At 39.3% G+C, this 25,338-nt stretch overlaps 1 protein-coding gene across 14 annotated transcripts in view; it reads right to left on the bottom strand.

Moving 5' to 3' along the window:
• Positions 1-25,338, bottom strand: part of LOC115028126 (pleckstrin homology domain-containing family A member 5-like) — a 204,479-nt gene that overhangs the window by 2,589 nt on the left and 176,552 nt on the right. For 4 of the 14 annotated variants that reach the window (XM_029461558.1, XM_029461561.1, XM_029461560.1 and 1 more), the window contains 17 exons: positions 23,964-24,047; positions 21,632-21,751; positions 19,557-19,610; positions 16,088-16,168; positions 10,254-10,316; positions 10,093-10,173; positions 9,838-9,990; positions 8,869-8,970; positions 8,668-8,776; positions 8,468-8,514; positions 7,615-7,812; positions 6,385-6,520; positions 4,560-4,681; positions 3,401-3,592; positions 3,067-3,195; positions 2,313-2,432; positions 304-449 (listed from right to left, as the gene is read on the bottom strand). In XM_029461558.1, coding sequence (XP_029317418.1) covers positions 304-449; positions 2,313-2,432; positions 3,067-3,195; positions 3,401-3,592; positions 4,560-4,681; positions 6,385-6,520; positions 7,615-7,812; positions 8,468-8,514; positions 8,668-8,776; positions 8,869-8,970; positions 9,838-9,990; positions 10,093-10,173; positions 10,254-10,316; positions 16,088-16,168; positions 19,557-19,610; positions 21,632-21,751; positions 23,964-24,047 — 1,937 coding nt within the window. Of the gene's footprint in view, positions 1-303; positions 450-2,312; positions 2,433-3,066; positions 3,196-3,400; positions 3,593-4,559; positions 4,682-6,384; positions 6,521-7,614; positions 7,813-8,467; positions 8,515-8,667; positions 8,777-8,868; positions 8,971-9,837; positions 9,991-10,092; positions 10,174-10,253; positions 10,317-16,087; positions 16,169-19,556; positions 19,611-21,631; positions 21,752-21,989; positions 23,728-23,963; positions 24,048-25,338 lie in introns of those variants that run through there. The other 10 variants (XM_029461569.1, XM_029461571.1, XM_029461559.1 and 7 more) reach the window with 9 other exon arrangements.

The following is a 25,338-nucleotide window of genomic DNA, read 5'->3' as shown; positions in this document are numbered from 1 at the left end:
GTCCAAACTCTTTCTCAAAATGATGAATAACCTTTTTCCACAAAATCGGTCTCAGTAATTCATTTCACTTCATCTAACGCACGATTTTGAGAATCAGCATTCCATTTGGGGCACATTGAGGCCAAAAAAGCAACACTAGTCTATATGTTTTAGATTACTGATGGACAGCTAATAAGGATGGCAGCATGCCGTGAAGGTTTGGCACAAACACACAAACTGTTACAGCCCTACTAATGGATACCCATCAATACACATCAATAATAGTTAGGACGTAAAATGGAGTCACAAGACACACACACTTACCTGTTTTCAGTGGTGGTGTTTGTTGGCGAGCTGGTCAGATCTTGCTCTCTGCTTTCGTCATCCTCAAAAGGCTGAAGGTTTACAATCTCCACACGCTGAGGCTCTGTGCCCAGGTCGAGAATCACCACCCTCTGGGTTTCACACAGCTGAAACACACACACACACACGCACACACACGCACAAATGTATTGCATTAGAAAAAGGAGAGTTTTGCATGCGATGTGCTCGTAATTGAATACATAGAGCAGTATTGGTTCAAGGAATTACTTCAGTTCGATTTATTCAAAGCAAACTGTATCTTCACTCCTTCACACTCTGCAGGGTCACGCCCTGTCCTGCTGCACTTCCTCACACTTGTCATTTTTATAACAATAGCAATAATAACTGTGCTGTCAGTGGCTGTTGTTACATGCATTGCAAGCCTACTTATGTGTATCTTTTATGTCAGCAAGACGTCGATTTTGTTTTGTCATGATGTATTAACTTGAAATACAAAAATAAATAATGTTTTACTACAGAGAAATGGATATTGGCAAACAATGTATTTAATGTCTGACCCTTTCAGGTCAGTTTGTGAATAAGTAAATCAATCAATCAAAGTGAGAACAAAAAAAAGAAGAAAAACAACTACATGTGGAAATAAGTGAGCAGATTTAGGACAACATAGAAACAATACCAAATAAAACAATGAATAACTGACTGAATATGTCATAATAAATAAATAATAAATAAATAATCAACATTTTTCTGTCTCTGCTGATGAATGAGGTGTGCACAGTCCAGGACTCTAGAGCTCCAGAGAGCAGCCCTGAGCCAGCTATCAATCCTGGCCGAATCCAGGAAGCCTTAAAGCCAACCTGGCTTCTTCCACATTCCAACAAATGTTCAGTTATTGTCCTAGATTAGACGAAGAGATGTTACGGCCACAATAGCGTGCCATGTGTCAGACCTGTGATAACAGACAGTGTGTTATAATTCCTTTGATTCACCTACTGGTCCTGCAGCCTCCAGCTGACTGCAATTTTCCAGTTACCTATTAGCTAGCATGCATGGTACAGACACCATGTGCATCTATCTCCTATGTATATGTTTTTTATTTCAAATGAATAATATGCCATTAGTCTGTCTGCAAGCATTGACTAATAGGACGTTAAATTAGGACTCTCGTTTGATTCCTATTAGTATATCAAGAGTGTTGATGAGTATTCATTGAATCCTCCATGCAGTCGGCATGAATGAAAGTTAAGAATATAGGGAGAGGCTGTCGGTCAGGTTACTACTGTGGTGTACGAGAGTTTCTTACTTCTGCTGCGGTCGCTTCACAAGGGTTTTTATAAACTGATCTGAGAACTTTTTTTCAGTTCATCAAACAGATTTTTATTTTCTTTGTGCATTAGAAATTAAGTTTGAGATAATACCTATTTCAAAGGGATCTTTGAAGGTGCTAAAGTTACAAGACGCGCCTGTATAATCTCTCTTTCTGTGCATGTTAACCCATATACTGCTGTAGCCTTTATGTCTGACAGCATTCAATTCAACGACAACTTGCGTTGCGTTGAAAGTAATGCAGATATGACACCGGTTCTGATTGCCGTCACTTAAAAGTGACTCTGTGGTTATCCAGACATGAGGCAGAGATATTAAATTGCTACCAGATTAAAAATAAAGAGGTGACAGGAACTTTTATGTTGACTCAATCCCACACACACCGGCCTGCTGGCAGAAAAACTCATGAGACAAATGTGGATTATTCCACAGTTGAACATAGTCCCCAAAATATAGACTCTTTCCTCCTGTTTGACAAACGTAACATTTAAACTTTATATTTGTGAGCTGTTTTTTAAAGAACCGATGCTCTTTACGCTGAGGGCCACAGAGTATGTGAGTAAGAAAAAAACGTATCCTTTAACGGTGTATCGATGAATATAATTTTCACCTTTCAAGGCAAAACAGGAGGCGATTGAATTAAGCTTGTATGTCCACCCTGCCTGTGCGTGTGTGTACAGTACCTCATTGTCTATGCCGTTGGCCTCAGTCTGTGGCTCCTTCACACTCTGCAGGGTCACGTCCCTGTCCTGCTGCACTTCCTCACACTTGTCATTTTTCACCTCCTTCACTCTTTGCACCTCCTGCAGATTGAAATAGAATCTTGTCACAAGCTGCTTGTATAGTCATAATTAGAAATATGCATGAGATTTTGCATGTCATGCATTGCAGTACATTTAGAGTATAGGTTGTATAACCAACCCTTTATTTAAGCAACCCTTCTTACCACCGATAAAACAATTTACAGTATAACATTGAGCTCAATGCAACAAAGTATTACTCGTATTTTGTACATATATAGAATAAATATGATAACGTATTTTAAGGCTGCAACAATTACTTTCAATATCGACTAATCTGCTTGATTTTGTTTCTTTAAAATGTCAAAGAATTATAAAAAATGTCCATCTCAGTGTCCAAGAGATATTCAGTTTAATATGAATCAGAGAAAAGCTGGAAATCTCCATAATAGAGAAGTTGAAAACATTTTCTGCCATTTATTGCGTAAAAATTACTTTAGCGATTATTTGAATATCAAAATAGTTTGTGAATATTATTCTTCTGATCGACTAATCCCTATAATTGCTGCAGTTGTACTGCATTGGAGTGAAACAAATATTGATTTGCAATTAATTTTTATTTTTAGTATTTTGCTTATTTTTGGACGAAAGCTAGGTTGTATGTTCACAACTACTGAAATAAAAGTATCCCATCAACCTGTGGTGCAGGTTCCGTGTGAGTCCCAGCAGCTGTCCTGCTCTGCTCCATGTGAGCCACCTTCAGCTGGTGCAGAGCTGCTTCCAGTTCCACAGGATCTGCACAGGCCCCCTCTGTCTGGACCCGACTCTGCAGATACACAGATGCACGTACACACTCGAATCAATTGATGGATTGAAAATGTTTGACAGCTTTCAAGGCCCAGGGAAAAGGTAAAGCACAGGAGCAAAATTTCGAAGATAATACAGTCCAGTTAAGGCTTTTGTGTATATATGTGTGTGTGAGTCTGTGTGTGTGTGTGTGTGTGTGTGTGTGTGTGTATGTGTGACATCACCTGCTGGATGATAAAAGGGTTGTCTTTGCTGAAAGAGGGCGAACGGGAAGGGGTGTCTCTCTTCTTCTCTCGGAGCGACGAGGCTTGCTGGTTTCTCCTCATCCTCTCCACCTGCTCCTCCACACTCATCCTCGTTCTGCCCACCTCTCGCTCCCCAAATCCTGTCTGATCCACTGCGCTCCTAGGACGGTCCTGTGCAAGACAAGACTCAGTGTGACACTCTTTATCTTTTCGCATTAAACTCTGGGTCTATGTTTTTGCTTCCCGAGCCTAAATGTTGGCTTTCAGTTTTTTAAATAACGGCTGAATTAAAAGTTGCAGGTGTGGTCAGCACAAACGGTAAAGGTTGGTCCCTAAAAATTGCTGGTTAAATTTGTTTTAAGGGTGGTGGTTGTGGAATTCATCATAAAGTACGTTTTCCATAGCACTAAATGCATCAGTACAACAATAACTAGTATAATCATCACTTTGTTGCTTTGACTTTCTCTTTTGAACAGAAATCCTGCATTCACTAATTAATTTAACTGCACCTACTTTGTCGTTTTATCGATCAGTGTTAGGTTACTGTCAATAAGACTCAATGATTTCACCCCTATTTCTATGGCTGAATGTGTTAATAATTGGAGATATTTAAGATTTCAGTAGGATGACAAGATTAACTGGAGCAGAAACCACAACAACTGTGATTAAAGGTAGAGATTAAGGAATACAAAGACACCGTTATGCACGTTGCACTGAAAAAAATGCAAATAGAAAAAGAGCTAATTGCTAAATCAACTCCAGTCAGAGATTTGAACAACAACTTTTAACTCTGAGATGTGAAGAAAGACTGTGAACCTGAAGGGAAAATGGGAAACTCTTTTGTTAGGCAACATTTGCCAACATGTGCACAAATTGTTCCTAGAGCAAGCACTCTGAATGAGACTCAGATCAGATTAGGAGACTCACATCAGATTAAGTCACATGTCATTGTAAATGTCGATGTGCATTTCCTTCTTGATGGGGGCAGATTAAGAATCTAAAGAGCTCTAACTCAAAATAATGTTCACCCACACAAGCGTTCTACACAAAGAGCTATCCTTCATCCGTGCTAAATTGGAATCGGTTCATTATATCTAAACAATTGTTGGTCTCTGTCGATGTTGAGGGCAAAACTTACTGATCTGGATTCAGGCTTCTTGGTCTTCCTCAGGGTGACATAAGAGGCAATGGTGGAGGACTCGGGAGGACTCATGGGAGATTTGGTCCTAGGAGGAATGATGCCCACCGGGTAAGGGGGCACTGTTGGAGAGATGGAAGGGAAAGCTGTTCATTTACACATTGGCAAACAAACACTGCAGTCAGGCTAATTGCTCATGTTGTGGCAGAACATTGTACATGCTCCAGTTCACAAAATATACAAAACCTTTTTAAAAGAATGCAAACATAAACAGAGACATTCAGGGACAACAACTGCTAAGTTGTAATTGTGATCAAATAATCAGTTTAATTAGTGTTTCAGTTCAATTACAGAAGCATGGATCAATTTACATATACATATATCCATCCATCATCTACCCGCTTATCCGGGGTCGGGTCGTGGGGGCAGCAGCTCCAGTATATACTATAGATATACATATATATATATACATATAGATATATAAATATATATATATAATATATATAATATATATACATCTATATATAGATAATTATAATATAATATATAATATATATATTATATAATACACATAGATACATATATATATATATACACATATACATATATATATATATATATACAGATATTATATACATAATAGACATACATAGATACACATACCTACATAGATAACAATAAAACATATACATACATATACATAATATATATACATAGAACATATATATATATATATAATATAACACACATATATATATATATATATAGATAATAGATATATATTATATATATATATAATATATACACATATAATATATATATATATATATATTATATATTCTACTATATATATATATATGCATATATATATATAGATATATATATATATATATATATATACACTTACGTATTATATATATATATATATATATATATTACCATTATATATATATATATCTGTACTGTATAATGTATGTACATATGTATACGTGTATATATATATAACACACACATACATACATATATACAGTATATATACACATATATACAATACATACATACATCTAGTGTATATGTATGTACATCTACATATGTATATGTGTATATCTATATATATATATATATTATATATATATCTATTACACATATACATATGTAGATGTACGTATGTATGTACGTATGTATGTATATACATACATACATACATACATATATACATATATATTAAGAATTAAGCTTTGCACCAATACAATTATTCATATAGTATCTGCTCTTAACTGAGAGTTAAAATTGCATGTCTTAAATGTTTGTATTGAGTGTAATACTCTTAACACTACAGTAAATACAAGGGAAGGGATAAATGGAGCCCAAAGGATGGAAGTTCAATAAATTAGATGTTCAGAATCTTCCCATGCAACACCTGTGAATGCACCACTGTTAAAGAAAGATTCCAGTATTGCTCAACCTGGGTGTTATTAACCTTCAGAGGTTAAGGAAACATGGACTCCAGCAAAACAACGCATTTTGGTTCTAGCAGTCCAAATAAACTGCAATTTCAGTTCAGTCAGTTTTCCCAACATAAGTCTGGATACAAGTTTGCTGAGGAAGTAGTAGCAATCAACAATACATTGTTGTCTTCAAAGAAAATAAGTATTTCGATAATAAGTCTCACATTTCTCTGTAATTCAAGCTTTTTCATTACAAAATAACCAAAATACCAGGTGGTGGAAAAAAGCTCAATGTCATCATATTCGCAAACTTTGGCTTTCTAAGCTTTGTTGCTTAGAGCATCAGCTTTCCGTGACTGTCCTGAGTCTAAAAGTACCTTTTGAAGCTGCAGTGTCTTTACTCTCAGCAGAGGTCTCTGTCTTGTCCTTGTCCTCACCGTTAGCCTCATCTACTTCCTCCTTCACGGTGGTCAGCTCAGGCTCGCTTTTATACAGCCGGTAGTCTGGATTTTGCTGTGAGAGAGAGATTGCCCGAGGTCAGAATACATAGCATGTAGTGGCACACACACACACACACACACACACACACACACACACACACACACACACACACACACACACACACACACACACACACACACACACACACACACACACACACACACACACACACACACACACACACACACACCTTTTAGAAAAAAGGAGGGGTTGTCAGTGGATCTTTGATTGCCTACTAGATCTACATAGAAATGTAATGGTTCGCCTTTGTTAAAGTAAATAAAGAGTGAACCTCTTAACACTGTTGATTTGGATGATTTCTCATTGCTGTTGTTGGGTGAAAACATCTCCCAAATGTCAACTTTCCAGGATCTAAGAAAGTGATTAATGCGCTATAGCGGTTGAAGAATTCAAATCAATTCAAATCTTAAATTGATTGGGAATATATTACAGATTAGGAAAATAAATCTTGACAAAAAGTCAAATGATGTTGAAAATAAAAGTATAATATTCCCAAAATTCCCCAAAAAGTTTAGCATTATGAGAATAAACTCATAGTTTTAGAAAAGTCATAATTCAGCATGTATTCAGGAAATATATTACTTTTTCTCAAAATCTCTTACGGTGGTTATTCATAGCACCAAAAAGTAGTACATGCATAAACTTTTCTAGTTGTATATAAAGTTTTTTTGAATGTGCACACTCAAAGTAGAAGGCAAGACATACTCGAAACACAAATGTGAAACTAGACAATAAAACATCACACCCTCATAACAATGGAATCCCACAAACAAATCTATGTACGGAGGACAATGGGTCGGAATGTGACACTGTAGGTGAGTGACAGTGACGACTGGATGGAGCATGGGTTGCAGGGGTAAAAAGCAAAAACAATGAATTACATGTATCCAAAATGGCACTTGTTGAGGAATGAGTCTCTTCAGTGTATATTATTTCAGCCTTTAGGGTGGATTTGAGATGTGATGACAATGTTTGTAAGCCCACAGAAACTTCTGTGTGCTGATGGGATGTCGGTCACAGTAAACCAAAGATGTGGACGGAGGGAGCAGACATGGGAGGGCATGAAGGTTTTCAGCGGTTCTTACGCTGTGTACTCCATTCCTGGATCCGGCCTTGCGATCCTCGGGGCGGTGCGTGTGGGAGGGCAGGCGGCTGCCGAGATGTGAGTGGTGGGGGGGCACATGAGGGGGGCGCTCTGATGAGTCGTAGTACTGGGGGAGGGGCGGGCGGGGGGGCACGCTGTTGCCCTCCTTGAGAGGACTGAGTGGCAGCAGCGTCACTGCCTGTTGACAGTTAACACAGCTGGTCTCATTCTAAGAACATCATATGGAATTACTGGGCAATACTTAAATGAGGCTGATGAGAGCACATAGAGTGAACTAAAACAGTAAAGTTGTGGGCTGTAAAACCAAAACAATGAGCTAAAAGATGCTAGAATGCTTTGGAGAGCTGAAGGGAGTTTGGGGTCATTTTCTGTGGGTGGCTTTAAACCTCTGCACGTCTCTGGCTGTGCCAAACGTAAACTGTGAAAACACATCAGCCAGACAGCGGTCAAACTTGGGCAGATAACGCAAGTTGTATTCAGCCTGAACACACCTTCACATTCAAAGCAAAACGCTACATTGTACAAAGATCGTACCCAGAAGATAAGTAATGGAAGGATGGGCATCATGAAGAGGAACTCATGAATTTGGTTGTTTCTTGGAATAAAAAGATTGCTGCCAAACAGGGAACTCTAAAGTCTTGAACCAACTGCATTGTAGTGGATTTTCATAGCATACTGAATTAAAGTGAAACCAGTGGCTAGTAAGAAAGAAATGAATCCACTTTGGTTGGATGCTAAACAGCATTTTGATGTCTATAACTGGAGCCTGAGGCTAAACAAATTAGAGTGTGGTGTAATGTGGATGTGAGTATGTGGCGTGTGGGTAGCTCTACCTCATTCTTCTGTTGACTGGAGAGCGGTTTGGAACCAGGTACGCCAGCTGAATATGGGAATATGGAGAGAAGAGGGATGGGACTTTTTAACATTTTCCAGAATGAAAGACATCTGAAAAAGCATTTGTAGTAATGTAATGTAAAACACATCAAATGAATCTGAGAATGTGACATCATTAAGTGTTATTGGAGACTCTCACTGCTGTCTGTGCTCCGCTGGGGTTTATTTTTGGCAAGAGCCTCCATGACGTCCTGGATCCTCCACAGCTCCTTCTGGATCTGGATGTGCCGCTGGCTTGGAGGCTCTGTCTGGACACACACACACACACACACACACACAATTAAAAGCTTGATCAACCTAGAAGGAGTGCGTGACTGTGTGAATATGTGTGTGGTGCTACCTGAGGGCTGCCCAGGGCCTCCAGCTGCTCCAGCAGGTTGGACTTAGCCAGAGTGACATCTGCCCCCAACCTGTCATACTCCCTCCAGGAACGCTCCAACTCCTGAAACCAGGACACCAGCCAACAGGAGGGTCATTGGACTCTGCGTGTGTGTTAGTGTGTGTGGGTGGCCTTGACTTGTGTGTGCATCTGGAAGAAATGTATTTGACCTATCCCACTTATATCTTGATATGAAAAAAAAATGAAGACCTGAATCCTGGTAAACTGGTTGAATACATCACAGCAATGGGATATAACACAACCGCCTACAGCTCAACAAAATCAAACAGGAAGTCTTTCATTTTTCTTCTTCATGTACTTTCCTTAGCTCTGATTTTTTCCAAGGGTTAGGGTTAAGTGTTCTGCACACCGTATCTTCTTTCAAATGTATTGTGCTATAGAAATACAAATGTGCTTGTTTGGTTTGAAGGTGCAAAACATATCAACATATTAGACATTATCAAACTGATATCGTGGAGTCTGATCTAGGAAATTGTAACAGAGCCAAATCATCATTGTTGCAAAGCTGGAGACAGTTTGTGTCCCGTGTAACCAACATTTTATGTTGTGTAAAATCAGCATTTATATAATGCAACATATATATAATATATAAGTTATGTATTATATAAGTTATGTCTCAAAATACTTACAGGTTCTGCACTTCAGAACTTTTATAATAACTTATTGTAAGATATCTTCTGATACGTTGATCTAGCTGATAGCTAGTTAATCTCTAAATTAAGAAAGTTGATAACACACTGTTACATAAAACTAGGACCAGATCAGATAGGACTGATTTCCTCCTCTGAGAAGTTTGATAAATACAGGCTCAGCTGTTTCTTCATCTTCCAGTGTGAAAGGGTGGTTGTTTTTCTTTAATAAACCTAAGAAATCCTGCAGTGATGTTTGTGTGTGTTGGGGTGTGCTCACAGTGTTGACTCTGGACAGCTCTCTGCAGGTGCTGAGTAGGCCGTTCTGCAGCACGTCTCTCTGCTGGAGCAGGCTCTGTGAGGCTGCAGCATTGGTGCCGCTCTGTTCACTCAGCTCCTGACTGGCAGACAGCAGGGCCGTCTCAAGAGTGTGCTGTCACACAACACACACACACACACACACACAAATTCCTTATTTCACATGCGAGGCTACACAAAGACACAGAAAAACAAATACAAACACCCAGAGCTGTACCTTCTCTCTGTGTAGCTGCTGCAGTTTCTCCTCCTGCATCCTCACCGCCTTGTCCTGCTCACACAGTCGGCTCAGTTTGGTCTGACACACACAAACGCACAGAGATGAACTAAACCACCTTTGAAACACAGGATCTATTTCACTAAATGGGTTTAACTTACGTCTATGTCAGCCTCGTCTGTGCGCTGTGTGAAGGAGCTGTCTTTGAATTCGTCTGGAGTGATCTGAAACAAGGAGACACAGTCAGAGGCGGACAACAGGGTGCGACAACAACACACCTGTTAGGATGAGCCGAGAGCTCTTCTCCTAAATGCCACCATAAGCATTTTGGGGGGAAAATAACTACCTGTCATCAATTGTTTTACATTTAATTTTTTACTAATGCATAGAGGATGCAGCATGTCAAAGTATGGGTTAAACTGACTCATCTGATATCTTTCTGAAAATACCAGAATTTCATATAAATATACATTGTGTTTTATTAAGACAAAAAGTAATTTTCTCCCCAAATGCTACAGACTTTACAGAGAAAATATTCATATATTTCGTGCGGTTCATTCCAGAGGCAGGGAGTGAGGGGATGAAGGGATGAGTGTTTTGTGCATATTCACTAATCCTGTTTAATTTCCCTTGAAGCTGCTTACCCAGGTGTTACCAGGGGCATTGTGGCTGAATATTATAATGTGGAGAAAGACGGAGGGAGGTGCAGCCTTGAGCGTACTGATGCACGTTATTACTGATAAAATTAAGCCCCAAACTAATATATATATATATATATATATATATATATATATATATATATATATATATATATATATATATATATATATATATATATATATATATATATATATATATATATATATATATATATTAATCTAATATAAGTATAATTTTCTACTGCTGACTGGGAGGTGTTCCTAAATCATAGTTTTGTCTCCTCTTTTACAGTTTCAGTCTGATTTACTCACTAAAATCTAAGTAAATAGTGTCCTCTGAAAAAATATATAATAACGCTCTGATTGAATTATAATTTTTTTTATAAGTTCATCTACATTGCCTTTAATATTAAGCTTCAAGAGCAGGTCCCCTCAGGACTCATAAAGACTGTCCTGTGATTGGTGGAACTTGTTGGGGTCCCAGCCAGAGAGGAATCTTTGCAGACACAACTCAGGACGTTTAAAAAACAGCTTACACTCATCTGCATGTTGTGAACAAAAAAAAGAAAGGATTTTTCATATTTTGATTACCGGCGCTAACATTGTGTTATTTTATTATTCTGACCAAAAATATACTAGGATGAATCAATACAAGTTAAGGCAGCAGAAGACCGAGAAAGTATTTTTAGTGAAAATGTTTTATTGAATTTTTTATTACCTGCGACAAGGAGGTTATGATTTTCGGATCGGTTTGTGTGTTCGTCAACATGATTAGGTAAAATCCACTGGCTTTGTTTTTTTTCATGAAACATGGACCAGATTAAAATTTGGGGTGCAAATCACGGGGTGGATACTGAAATAATTTTTCACTTTTGTTAACATGGCGAGATCGGGCATTTGTTTGCGCTCACCAAGTGCCCTTCTGGTTTTCGTGGTTTGAAATGTAAATACAGCGTTACCCTCTCTATTAATGACAATGACATGATATCATTTTCAGGGTTTGTGTGTTAAACTAAGACCATATTTCTAACTCTTATGTTAGACTTATGCAGCATTAAGTCCAATTTAAGTGTAATATGTTATTTGCTGGCTTAATGTTAACGTCTGTAAATAAACGTGTGTTTTTTTTTTTAGTGTGTGTGGGGGGGTTGGTTGAATGTGAATAAGAAAGTATATTCCCATTGATTTTCATTTTAAGAGATACATCAATCAAGCAGTGCTCTTATTTCCTAATTCTTCTTCTAGTAATATTAACTGTCTAATTATCTAATTGTGAAACCTTGACTGCTTTTATATATTAATGATTTGATGATCAATGATCGATTTTGTAATCTTATCATCTGATCTGAGGCCGCATGTTTTAGACACTCGGGTGAAGAGAGGGGCGGAGCTGTCAACTGATCACCATCTGGTGGTGAGTTGGATCAAGGGGTGAAGGAAGACTCTGGACAGACCTGGTAAGCCCAAACGGGTAGTGCGGGTGAACTGGGAACGTCTGGAGGAAGCCCCTGTCCTGGAGATCTTCAACTCACACCTCTGGCGGAGCTTTTCAGACATCCCTGTGGAGGTTGGGGGCATTGAACCTGAGTGGGCGATGTTCAAAACCTCTATTGCTGAAGCTGCGGTGATGAGTTGTGGTCTCAAGGTCTTAGGTGCCTCAAGGGGCGGTAACCCTCGAACACCGTGGTGGACCCCAGTGGTCAGGAAAGCCGTCCGACTGAAGGAGTCCTTCCAGGTTATGTTATCCGGGAGGACTCCGGAAACAGTTGCAGGTTACCGTGGCAGAGGCAAAGCAGCAGGTGTGGGAGAAGTTCGGAGAAGCTATGGAGAATGACTTTCGGTCGGCACCAAGGTGCTTCTGGAAAACCATCCGGCACCTCAGGAGGGGGAAGCGGGGAACCATCCAAGCTGTGTACAGCAAGAATGGGACCCTGCTGACTTTGACTGAGAAGGTTATCGGGCGGTGGAAGGAGCACTTTGAGGAACTCCTGAATCCGACTAACACGGCTTCTATGGTAGAGGCAGAGCTGGAAGCTGATGGGGGATCATCGTCAATTTCCCTGACGGAAGTCACTGAGGTAGTCAAACACCTCCACAGTGGCAAAGCCGCAGGGGTTGATGAGCTCCGTCCTGAAATGCTGAAGGCTTTGGGTGTTGAGGGGCTGTCTTGGTTGACACGCCTCGTCAACATTGCGTGGAAGTCTGGACAGTGCCTAGGGGGTGGCAGACCGGGGTGGTGGTTCCCTATTTAAAAAGGGGGACCAGAGAGTGTGTGCCAACTACAGGGGTATCATACTTCTCAGCCTCCCTGGTAAAGTCTACTCCAAGGTACTGGAAAGGAGGGTTCGGCCGGTAGTCGAACATCTGATTGAAGGGGAACAATGCGGATTCCGCCCTGGTCGTGGAACAACAGACCAACTCTTCACTCTCGCAAGGATCCTGGAGGGGGCCTGGGAGTACGCCCATCCGGTCTAAATGTGTTTTGTGGATCTGGAGAAGGCGTATGACCGGGTCCCCCGGGTGATACTGTGGGAGGTGTTGCGGGATTATGGGGTCACTTCTGAGGACCAGCCAATCCCTGTACGCCCAAAGCGAGAGTTGTCCGAATGCCGGGGCGGTACTGCAGTTGCTTTACCACACCGTTGTGATGAAAAGAGAGCTGAGCCAGAAGGCAAAGCTCTCAATCTACCGGTCGATCTTCGTTCCTACCCTCACCTCCATAGGTCTTGTACCCCTGTAGTTGTAGTTGTAGCCATGAAGGCTGGGTCATGACCGAAAGAAGGAGATCACGGGTACAAGCGGTCAAAATGGGTTTTCTCAGACGGGTGGCTGGCATCTCCCTTAGAGATAGGGGGAGAAGCTCAGCCATCCGTGAGAGACTCGGAGTAGAGCCACTGCTCCTTTACGTTGAAAGGAGCCAGTTGAGGTGGTTCGGGCTTCTAGTGAGGATGCCACCTGGGCGCCTCCCTAGGGAGGTGTTCCAGGCACGTCCAGCTGGGAGGAGACCCCCGGGGAAGACCCAGGACTCGGTGGAGATATTATATCTCCTCACTGGCCTGGGAACGCCTCAGGATCCCTCAGTTGGAGCTGGAGAATTTGGCCCGGAGAAGGGAAGTTTGGGGTTCCTTACTGGAGCTGCTGCCTCCGCGAGCCGACTCTGGATAAGCGGTAGACGATGGATGGATGGATTGTAATAGTTTCAAGCTGATCTATTCAGTGCATCACGGCTGGACCTGGATGATACTGGTTGACAGGTGTGTGTGTGTGTGTGTGTGTGTGTGTGTGTAGGTATGTGCGTGTGTGATGTTTGCACCCTGACACAGCAGTGAAACTGGAGCAGCTTCTGCAAAAGTCAGTCGCAAAGCACTGAGCACAGTTGACGGGAACCATATTGTTCAACTGAGGACCTAAATAACTTTGATTCACTGAAAAACCTTTTTAAAAGGTGTAGTTCAACATTTTGGGAAATACACTTATTCACTTTCTTTCCATGAGTGAGATGACAAGGTGGAGTTATGTGGAAGTCTATTGATGACAAAACACGTTTTGAGCAATATACAGTCTGAAAGACAATTTTTGAGAGCGCACAGGCACCGATTCAAACGACTTGACTTTAGAATAAGATGTGTGAGCGAAGGAGGGATGATCAAGCATGCAAGAGGAAATGTGCATCTACTTTTGCAATAGGGATTCTCACTCTCATAATGCTGAAAGCTACTTGCGCTCACTTTTGACAGTCTAAATGTCTAAGTGAAGGGTCATCCTGGGACAGTGGCGTTTTTGAATCAACAGATGGAGACAAGGAGGAGTGCTTGGAATCCGTAGTATCTTAAAAATTCGGTGTTTGGCACTAAATTTATCACATTTTAATTCAATTTCTTGGAAAATTATCTAGTTTTTAATTTGGAGCACATTTGTGAGTACATAAATATTTAAAATAAGTTACTGGCTAGATTATCAGTGTTACCTAACTTCTACTTCTAGTGATATTTCCTTTTCTTATTTCCTCTTTTCCACATTTTTATGAATAATTTTAACAGAAAAAATATTAGAATCATTATATGAAAAGGACAATGGTTGACAATAAGGTGATCAGTTGGAAAGACGGCATTTGAATGAACTCGATAAGGCATAATATATGTAAATCACACATTGTCCGAAAAATAGTCACATTGTCGGCACATCGCTCTTTATAGTGGAACAACATATTCGAACGCTGACTTTCTTTCCTTGTGCGGACTTTAACGTTGAAAAAGACATGACCCTGACATCCACGTGGGATCGTCCTTGTTGGTCAAAAACGGTTGTCAAGAAACCTTTTTCCAATCTCAAATAGTCAGAAGCCAAAACAGCTGGAGAAAAGTGAGCAATCAAATCTTTTCTTTTCAATTAACTTCAATACTTTTAGGAATATTTCTTTAATCAATACACAGACAAATGTAAAGAGGTTTCAGGGGGAGTTATGTGCAGTTGCAAAATTGTTCCAGCCGAGACATGATGTGTTAATTATTATTATATATATTATTTGTCTTGCTGTTTCCTTTTACTTTCAGTCTTTATGCTAAGCTAGGCTAACCATGTCCAGACTCACTCTCCCCCTCAGAAAGAAAGTAAATGTGTATTTGTGAACTATTCATTAAAAAAACAAAAAAAAAAACCATTAACATCTTTAATCTCAACAGAACATCTGAAAAAGTGAACCTTTAAGACAGAAACATCCAAACAATGGCTATATGAAGACAGACAGTGAGAGGAGAAATCCATGGCTATGTAGCATTATACCATAAGCCATGCTCGCTTCAGATCACTTCCAACAACGTCAAATAGATAGCAATGAAATAAGATCTACTCAAACCAAAACATACACACTTCAAATAATGCTGTGATGATGTCTGGGAATGTTTGCTGATCAACTTATTTATGAACAGACTACCTGCATCCAAAGTGGGGAAACAAGAGGTTGATGGTGACGGGAAAGACATGGATAAACTGGGCTACCAGGGCAAAGGTCTGGTTTGAGTCTGCTCCATTTCAATCAAGTTTAAATTTAAAAGAAACAACAGGGACATCTATTTCGGGAAAACAAATCCCAAGCAGCCTGAAGTTGACGATAGGTATTGTGCACATACTTGATGTGGAATTCTTAGAGCTAAATCTACTGAAATGTACTCAGTACTCAAATTACTTGACTTAACCGTTAAACATGGTTGAACTGAAAATGATATTCTAATTCTATGATTGCCATGATGTTTTGACCCAGCAACACAGATATATAGTATATGTAAAAAGACAAATGGATTGTTTTGACTCAAGCCATAACCTGCCAAGGACCTTACTTGCTGATAGAGTTGCGGCCTCGGTGCCGAGTTCTCGATCATAGTGTGAATCATGAAGATTAGAGGCTCATTCTCCTTCGTCTAGCGGAACACCAAGGAGAAAAAGGATACAATGGTGTAATAACACAGCAGTACGTGTTGCTTGAAGGATTAATGGCTGATATCCAGGAGCTGGAATGGGACTAACCCTGTTCCTTAAACAGGAGAAAACCCAGGATAAACACCACTCTGTAAGGGACAGTTTATTGCTCTCTAGTCTTACTATTTAACACTTGACCAACCCTCACCCTAACGCTCAATTTAACGATCTAACAAATGTTAAAGGACCATACCTGTGGTTTTGCATCAGCCAATTTATTACAAATACTTACTCATTATATCGCCGATAAGCATTTTCCAAAGCACTTATTTAACAAAAGGGTTTGGAAAATGGTAGTATATGTGATTTGGAATAAACAGGTTAAAAGGTGAATGAACTTTTGATGTACATGAACCCAGATAACTAACTTAGGTTACAAATTGGACAGGACCTTTAGAGGAGGAACATCTCTTAAAATACTCTTTGTACTTTGTGACAATAAAACCATTTTTTAATCCAATTAGCATCCGTAGTGCTAACCACTCCCTCCTACACAGCCATTTCAAAGCTAGTTTCTCATGACCTTTTCAGAGCCGAACAGTCATATTCAATAATGCAGGAACCGTAGGGAGGCGAGTTCTAACCCATAGGCCAAAAATAAGCAGCACATTTACATGATCAGGGTATGCCTCTGTGAACTGCCTTTAGGTTATGTATCTCTTGCAATTAGCCTGCTGCAACACAATGTTAGTGAGATTCCAGTGGAAACATTCATATGATTTCTAACAAGACTTGGGGCAGATAAAAAATACCTGTGAATCCTAGCTAATAAATCCTCCATTTAAACAGAATGTTGCTGCACTTGGTTACAAATATAAAGGTTGTTATGGCTTTATTATTGAAACAGCATTACTGTGTTAACTATCTTTCAATCAACTTCATGATGGGTGTGCTCTGTTGCACCTGTAACCACACCCAACAGTGTGGTCCCTCTTCTTCTTGCCTTTTGATATTTATAGTTGTTTATTTGTTTGCAGAACATACTCAATATTATTACCAATGTTTTTTCATCATTACTTCTAAATTACGATTATCCGGGATGTGAAAATATCAGATTTCCACACAGTTTAAGAGACAAAAAGTGTACGTTCTGGTCATAATAGTTTAGTTACAAAATCCTCGATGCTGCCGAAAAGTTGATAAAATATAGTTAGCTGACTTCACAAACAGGCTTTGCGTTTCCATCACCCTTCTCTATTTTCAGTACAGTTTTGTTTTACATGAGACTCTGTAAAAGTCATTTGGAGCTGCACAATATTTCCTTGTTTTTATCGTCATCACAATGTCAACTTCCACGATAAACACATTGTGAAAGACTGCAATGAGGAATTTTTTTTAAGTTAGTTGAAAGTCAGTATCAGTTTTTTATTATTATTTTATTTTTTTAATCGGTGCCTTGTGTCCAAGTTCAATGTCTAATCTGTAGCCTAAACTTTAATACCTGTTTATTTATCGCAAGCAATATCGGTATCATGAGATACAACGTTAGCGCATATTTTCCTCATATTGTGCAGTTCTACTCCGCTTAAAACAAGTGTTATTCAACGAACAAGATGAGGTTTGTCTCAGGAGCTTCTCGACTGATGAATCAAATCATCAAGGAGGTAGCTGTACCTGCAATAATAGTTTCCCTGCTTCGAAAGGTCAGCTCATTCATTTTCAATGCAAGACGCTCTCATTAATCATAGTGTCCATGTTTGCTTAAGGCCCTGTCACACATATCCGTATGACAGAAACGTATGGCGGCGCATACGAAAATGTGTCAGAGTCCAAATACGTCCAACTTTTCATCGGATCGGAAAAGTGAACATATACAGATACGCATGTCTAACCTATTGATAGCGCATCACTTACTAATACAAAATGTATCAGACGAATGACCAACGAATGCATAAGATATACAAAATATGGCGTATACAAAATATCGGCAACACGCTGGTTTACGTTGATATAAGGTAAGGTATAAGTAGTATTCATTAAGAGCTCACTGTGTTACGCTGGGGTGCGTTGTTGAACGCTGATGTTTTGAGCATTTCAAAATTACCGGACGTACCCGACGTGTGCTTCATAAGATATGCAGACGTTACGTGACGTTAGACATACGTGAATACGGAATATGTAGGTGAATATTTACCTACGTAAATACAGTACGTGAATACTTACCTACGTAAATATAGTACGTAAATACCTATGTGACTACGTTAGAGGTACGTTAAATATAGGCTACGTCGGCTGACGGTGAATCCTACAGCCAATTTATTGATAAAGAGTGGATAACCTATTCCTACCCTATGTTAAGATTATGCCTGACAACGGAGTAACTTATTAAACGTGTTTCTACAGTACAGCTAGCGTACAGCTACACTTTTCCAGCTCCGTTGGCCAGACGCTCTGATACGTTTTAAATAGGTAAGTGATACGCTATCAATATTTGACATACGTATAATAATTCGTTATGTATTCGTTATGTATACGTCAGCTACAACACCGCTGTGGAAAAGTTGGACGTATTTGGACTCTGACATATTTTGAGCTAATTTTCATTTACGCCGGCATATGTTTCTGCCATACGGAACTGTGTGACAGGGCTGTATGTCTAAAGTGTTCGCCATATCGTCTGCATCCTTCAAACGATCACAACTTACCCTTAATTTATATCAACCTATTGCCGATATTTCGTATGCGCCGACTATTTGTCCTCTGCATTTTGTTTTCATATCCCATGACTTCAGTCCTGATAATCAGCAGACAATCAATCTTATCTTTGATATATTAATTTGATCTGCAAGGAGTTTCAAGTCTCTGAGACGTTGTTTTCATTTCACACTGAACTTAAATGAAACCAATAGCTACCTGAAGGTTAACTTATTGGATGGCATGCATTGGAAAATGGTCAGCAGTAATGTAGTAAAAGGGCTAAATTACAAAAAACACCAGTATGGTCCTCTATTTTACCTAGCTCGCAGAAAATAAATGACAGGCCTTTAGAAACTGGGGCAAAAGCACTAAACCTGCTGCATTAAGGCTGAAAAGCAGTTTGAATTTGAAGTTTCAAGCTTGGTTGATAGTTTGATAGTTTGATTAAAGGATTCTGAATAAACAGGCACAGAGGTAAAGAAAAAAAGATGAACACGAAATAAAGACGGAAATAGAAGCCTGGAAAATATATTATTATAAATGCACATGCATGTAAGTTGTCTAGAAACAAAGTTAAACCACAAAGGTTAGCTTCCACGAAGGGAAAACTAAGGGTTAAAGAGTTCCAGAACTGATAATGTTTTATGTTCTTTAGAGACGGAGACAGAGGGGAGTAAGCCTGGAAGTCCTCACCTGGTTGTCCAGGTATATAAGGTTCCTCTGGAGGTGATGAGAAAGAACATCAGTCTACAGTAGCAGCAGAAAGAAGGAAGAGAAGAAGCAGGAAAAGTGACAGGAGTGACAGGTGAAGGAGGGAAAAGGATGGAAATAAGGAGTCAAAGGCACATTTCAACGGGAAGGAAAAGATCATTAAAAGAGAAGGCAGAGAATGTGATGACAGAAGGTCATTTTACAAGGCAGCGCTGCATATTTAATTATCTATCATTGTATATTTATTCTTTGGTGAGAATAAAATTGAGGAACATGTTTTAGCTGCCTAACCTTAACCATAGTGCATTTGTTATAACCACAATCTGTACCCAACTATAACCATACTGTAGTTGCCATGCAGATATTGTAGACAACAAACTACTACTATTTGAACACTATCGCCATATTATCTAGCATATATTTTGCAATATGGATCATAAGCAGTCAACCCAAGACACATAACAACATGTACAATTTCACAATTTTGAACACAGGTCTTTAAATTTATTATAAAATAACTTACTCCGGAATAAAATAACTTACTCCGGGTGTCCCGGTACTCGCCCGGTAGCACAGGCAACCCATATATAAAGGCTGAGTCCTTGCCACAGTGGCCACAGGTTCGAGTCCGACCTGTGGCCATTTGCTGTATGTCGTTCCCCTTCTCTCTCTCCCCCTTTCACAATCTGCACTTCTCACTATCATAAAGGCATGAAAAGCTTAAAAGAAATAATAACTTCACAATCATGTACACGGGTGAAAACGAAAGCCCATAAATCCACACACAATCCCCCAAAATCCCCTAACAACATGACGCACCCACCAGCCTTGCATGTACATTAATGCGAGGAGAATACTCCAAAATGGGATTGAATTTGCGGTGTTCATACAGCCAAATGATAGATTTGACACTGAAATATCCCAAAATATTACCTGCAACTGGTTAAAGTGCAGTTCCCCTGCACAGCTGCTGTGGTTACTTGTAACTGCTTGTGATTCTTGGTACCAAGAATAGATGTTTAAGTGCAGCGGTCCCCAACCTTTTTTATGCCACGGACCGGTTTCATGTAAGACAATATGTTCTGGTGCCGGCGTTATGAAGGCTTTGTTGCCTAATTTGTGAGCCTGTATATTATGCAGAGCGGCGCATGTAGCGATAAACACGTATTGAGGTGTTTATCGCTACAGATGGACTCCTGATGTTGTCTTTTAAATGTCTCCTCATTGGGTCTTTTCCCTTTTCCAAAAAAGCTCTTTAAAGACGTTTGTTTTCCACTTATCGTTGCTTGTGGGCTTATTTTTTTTAAAGTAAAGTATCACGTGATAGACGAGCATCTTGACATGTGTCAAGAGACACAGACGCACAGACAGATGTATCCGGTGATTTTTCAAAATAAAACCTTTCGCGGACCGGTGGTTAGGGACCACTGTTTTAGTGGACACAAATCTAGCTATACGTTTTGTGCTAATGGTCCCCCATGTCCCCAAAAGGTAAATTCCTATTCCTAATATTTTGAGATGTTTACCAATGGCTTTACTGGAACCACAGACATTTTTGTAATTTGTAATTTTTTGGCATTTAGTGTTCTGGAAGGGGCTTACCAAATGTATTACAATTCATCCATGAACATTAACCTCTTCACCAAATTTCATGACAATTGTATTGAAAATGTCAACCCGTTGGTGGGGCTTGACGCCAGTCAGCAGACCATCAAAGTGGTCCCATGGTCTGGGAAGCATGAATGTCTGAACCACATTTCTTAACAATCCATCTAACAGTTGTTGAGATATTTGGAAGTGGTGGACCATTCGACTTTAATTACCAACACTAAACTAAATAGCTTGAGTCGTAGTGAGTACACAGTCTTTAGCTCACAGAATATTTCAGAACACATCAAAATCAATTTCATTTGGAGTTAAACCAATAGTCTTACACAAGCAAACCTCTGCTTGCAAATACACGTAAACAAACAGAATTTGGGATTTGACGGCTTGGTCGGGAAAAAGGCACAAATGCGTGCATGCACACACAAGTACTGTATACACCCAGTGCTGACCTTAGCGTTGGGCCCCTCCATACCCAGGGCCATTAGCTGAGCTACTGTGTGTTCCCTCAGGCTGTTGAGCTCCGCCTGCTGCCGGCGGAGCTTGATCAGGAGCAGGGTCAGCTCCTCGGGCTGCACAGAGCAACACACAGAGGAGAGAAGAAGAGCTGCCACACTGATAATATCAACAACACCCGTCCACCGATTGAAATTAAACATGATGCAGTGACTCTGATGACCATTCAAAAGAGAGGAACCACTGACTATTTGTGAAAACAATACTAACCCTATTATAAGATGATGCATTAAAACCCTTTATTTTCAATCTGGAGGGAGAAGTATACTTTACACTGATTACTATGTTGCTTCTGTTCAACTGCTACCACAGACATGTCAGCCCCAGCCTTTTTTAATTGACATCTAGTTCAGTTATTTATTTAGGAAATCTCATTGAGTTCTTGATCTCTTTTGCAAGAGAGACCTGAGAACAAATTACATATATGCACAAGCCTGTGGGTATGCATCCATACACATACGAGGTGGTGTCTAAGTTCTACGGTATGATGTAGGGTTGAACAGATATAACTTCAGATTGATTTAAAGAAGCCTGGGAAGAGGATTTGGGATCAAAATCATAGACATAGACATGTGATGCTAGCATTTGAAATAATTATGATAATTTAGGAACTATGAGTCGTTAGTTGATACAATTTAAAACTTAATTAATTAAAATCAAATCAAATATTATTTATATATCCCAATTCGACAAATTACAAATGTGCCTCCGGGAGCATACAACACCCCTTTGTCCTAAGGACCCTTGCAGCAGACAAGAATAAATTATTGAAGCACTCCACAACAAGATAACAGACACACAGGCCCTGACATATTAATTATTTTTGAAGTAAACAATTACACATACAGCAGATACAGATCAACATTAGCACCAACTCTTTCACATTTTGCCTTTCCTGTAGTGCATTTATCAGAGCGTGTTTGCTAGAAACAGCTGCCAGCAACACTGAACAAAATGAGATTGTATTAAAAGTGCAGTAAAACCAAAACAATAAGCAAAAAGAAGCAACAAAGATCAGAAGAACTGCAGAGTTGTGATATTATTTCCTCACTGCGAGTTAACCCTCTCACATTATATGTTGTCATTTGATTCATGGGTAATATTACAAAAATATTGATATGTGACTTTAAAGCTGCATTTATCAACATCGTTCTATTATCAATGGCTCAATGACTAGGTGAAATGTGGGAGGGGTCACTGTTAGTGGCAAAACCACAGAAAATGATTGTCCAACTCTATAGCGCTACAGTGCTTTTTAGCCTTTTTAGTCTCATTGTTTTGGTTTCACAGCCCACAACCTAACTGTGTTAGCTCAGTCTCACCACTCATGTGGAACATCCAACTAAATAGCCAGATAGGAGTTGCTGAAGACCAAAACAAAGCTAAAAGGAGAGTGAAACTAATAAATCTTTACCATTACATGTTACAAGGATGAATGCTCATTGTCTCATCATTACTACTGTCATTTTGTCAAAACTCCCAAATGGTTTATACTGTAGCTCAGATAACTTGTTAAACCAGGTATAGAGCTAAACAGGTATGAACCCCGGCAATTTCCATATATACTGCGTCCGAGAGAATTCAATATGTCAACCGGAGAGGAAATGTTCCTGAAAATGTGACAGCCTTTTATTGAACTGACGACTTCGCCACTGTTTCAGTTATAGATTTATGGATGAACGAGTCCCTGCAGACACAAATACAAAAATAGGTCTCTCACACACACCCACACACACACACTCCTCATATGATTACTTGTGACACAGTGAAATTAAGTAATACAGCCACTGTGACAAAACAGTGAAAATGGAAAATGGCTGTACAAATCTTTCTCATCAAACTGCTGAGACCACTCAACTCCTGCCAAGCAATCACATTATTCACAGCTCGCTTCAAACTGAAATATCAGTCCACATCCTTGATTGCTGTTGCTTCAATTTAAGAGTAAAGGCAATTTCACTTGTGCCGCTGTATTGTTTGTGTGAACTGTTATTAAGAAACAATGGCATTGTCAATTATTACATTGGTCCTGCTGAGACAAGTGGAAAAAAACAGCAATAAGAGGCTGCAAAGAACAAACAAAACATCATCGAGACAGACGAGTGAGTTGTGTTTCAACAAGATGAATGTCAGCGATTGACAGCAGTGGCTGCTTTCTATGTGTAAATGCTATAAAAATGACATTCGGTCTTTGTCTATACTGAAATGAAGGGGACAGGAGGTTATATCTTATAGTATGGAGTGTCAGGGAAGCACTATTACACTCACTGTCTTGCCCTGCAGGGACTGTGGGGTGATGGACTGAGGAGGGACGCCGCCTGCAATGGATCGCCGGTCAGGTTGGTAGCCGTGCTGTCGGGAGAGGGATGAAAATGGAATGAATTTGACAGCAGAATCATAAATTCATTCCAGTTAATGTAATCCTGATTAAATATAATTAATTTCAAACGACTTAAAGCAGTGGTTCCAAACCTATTTGTCAGATGTACCCTCACAGCCCATTGAGATAAAGTCAAGAACCCCTTCATTGACTCCACTCATTGTATTAATAATGTGATCATTTGAATTAATCTAAAACCGGATATTATTTGAATAATAATAATAATCTTGCATATTACATGAATGTTTCCATACAAACTGTCAATGTTAAGGTTTTTTATTCATTTATTGATACCATTTATCCATTGCTTAAAACTAATTATTTCATTAGTTTATCCATTACTTTAAACTTATTATTTCAAAAGGTTTATCGTTCCTGTCATACTGCATACAGCAAAATATTTTGTTAGATTAAAAACGTGTTGTACATTTTGGAAATCTTTTCATCTATTCAATTAGAGAGAAGCTGACTGAACGCGGCGGGGGCAGTTGGAGCGAGAATAAATAACTTTATTCCACTTAATAAGGGTTATTGTCACTGCGAAATGGGAAGTGGTTACGTTGAATGACAATATGTTAAGGTTATTCAAAGTTTTATTTGCGGGAGGATAGCACACTGGTCTAAAATTCACAGCCCGCCACTGTGTTTTAACTTCCTTTATAGCTATTTTACAAGAGTCTCAATGTGATGTGATTGGAGAATGATATTCAATGAGTTTATTAATTTTATTACATTATTACTTGCCGTCCGATAGAAATGTTCTCATACTTACGATTATGTCTTTCTAGTGTACGTCGCCATAATTCTTCGATTAAATTTAACTGTGAAACTGAACGCAGCGCTTTATGCAGTGACGCTTGAAGATTAAGACGTCATCGGTCACATGGTATTCCTCATTTGAGTGAAAAGAGCTTCGGTATCATTTGCGCGTCTCTAGAAAAAGCTATTCTATACAAAGATGACTGTCAGTAATGAAAAACATACGTGATTTGTAGTTAATTCGCTAACGCCAACAGAAGCATTGTGATGGCCTTTAATGTATTTACTTTAATGAATGTATTCACTCAACGAGAGGAACATCATTAAAACACAGAACAATAACTGGAGTCAATTAATGTCAATGTAATTAAATTCCGCTGCTACAGTGGGATACAATTAAAGTATTGCATTGAGGTAGAACATTGTTAAATCAAAAATAAATAATTAAAATAAACATCTCTCATAAAGCCATTTAATTTTATTTTCTATTTTACCAGTAGAACA

Source organism: Cottoperca gobio, chromosome 23, assembly GCF_900634415.1.
Source record: "Cottoperca gobio chromosome 23, fCotGob3.1, whole genome shotgun sequence".
Taxonomy (NCBI): domain Eukaryota; kingdom Metazoa; phylum Chordata; class Actinopteri; order Perciformes; family Bovichtidae; genus Cottoperca; species Cottoperca gobio.
Note: the sequence above shows the minus strand (reverse complement) of the source record. Positions and strands in the feature narration are given on the sequence as shown.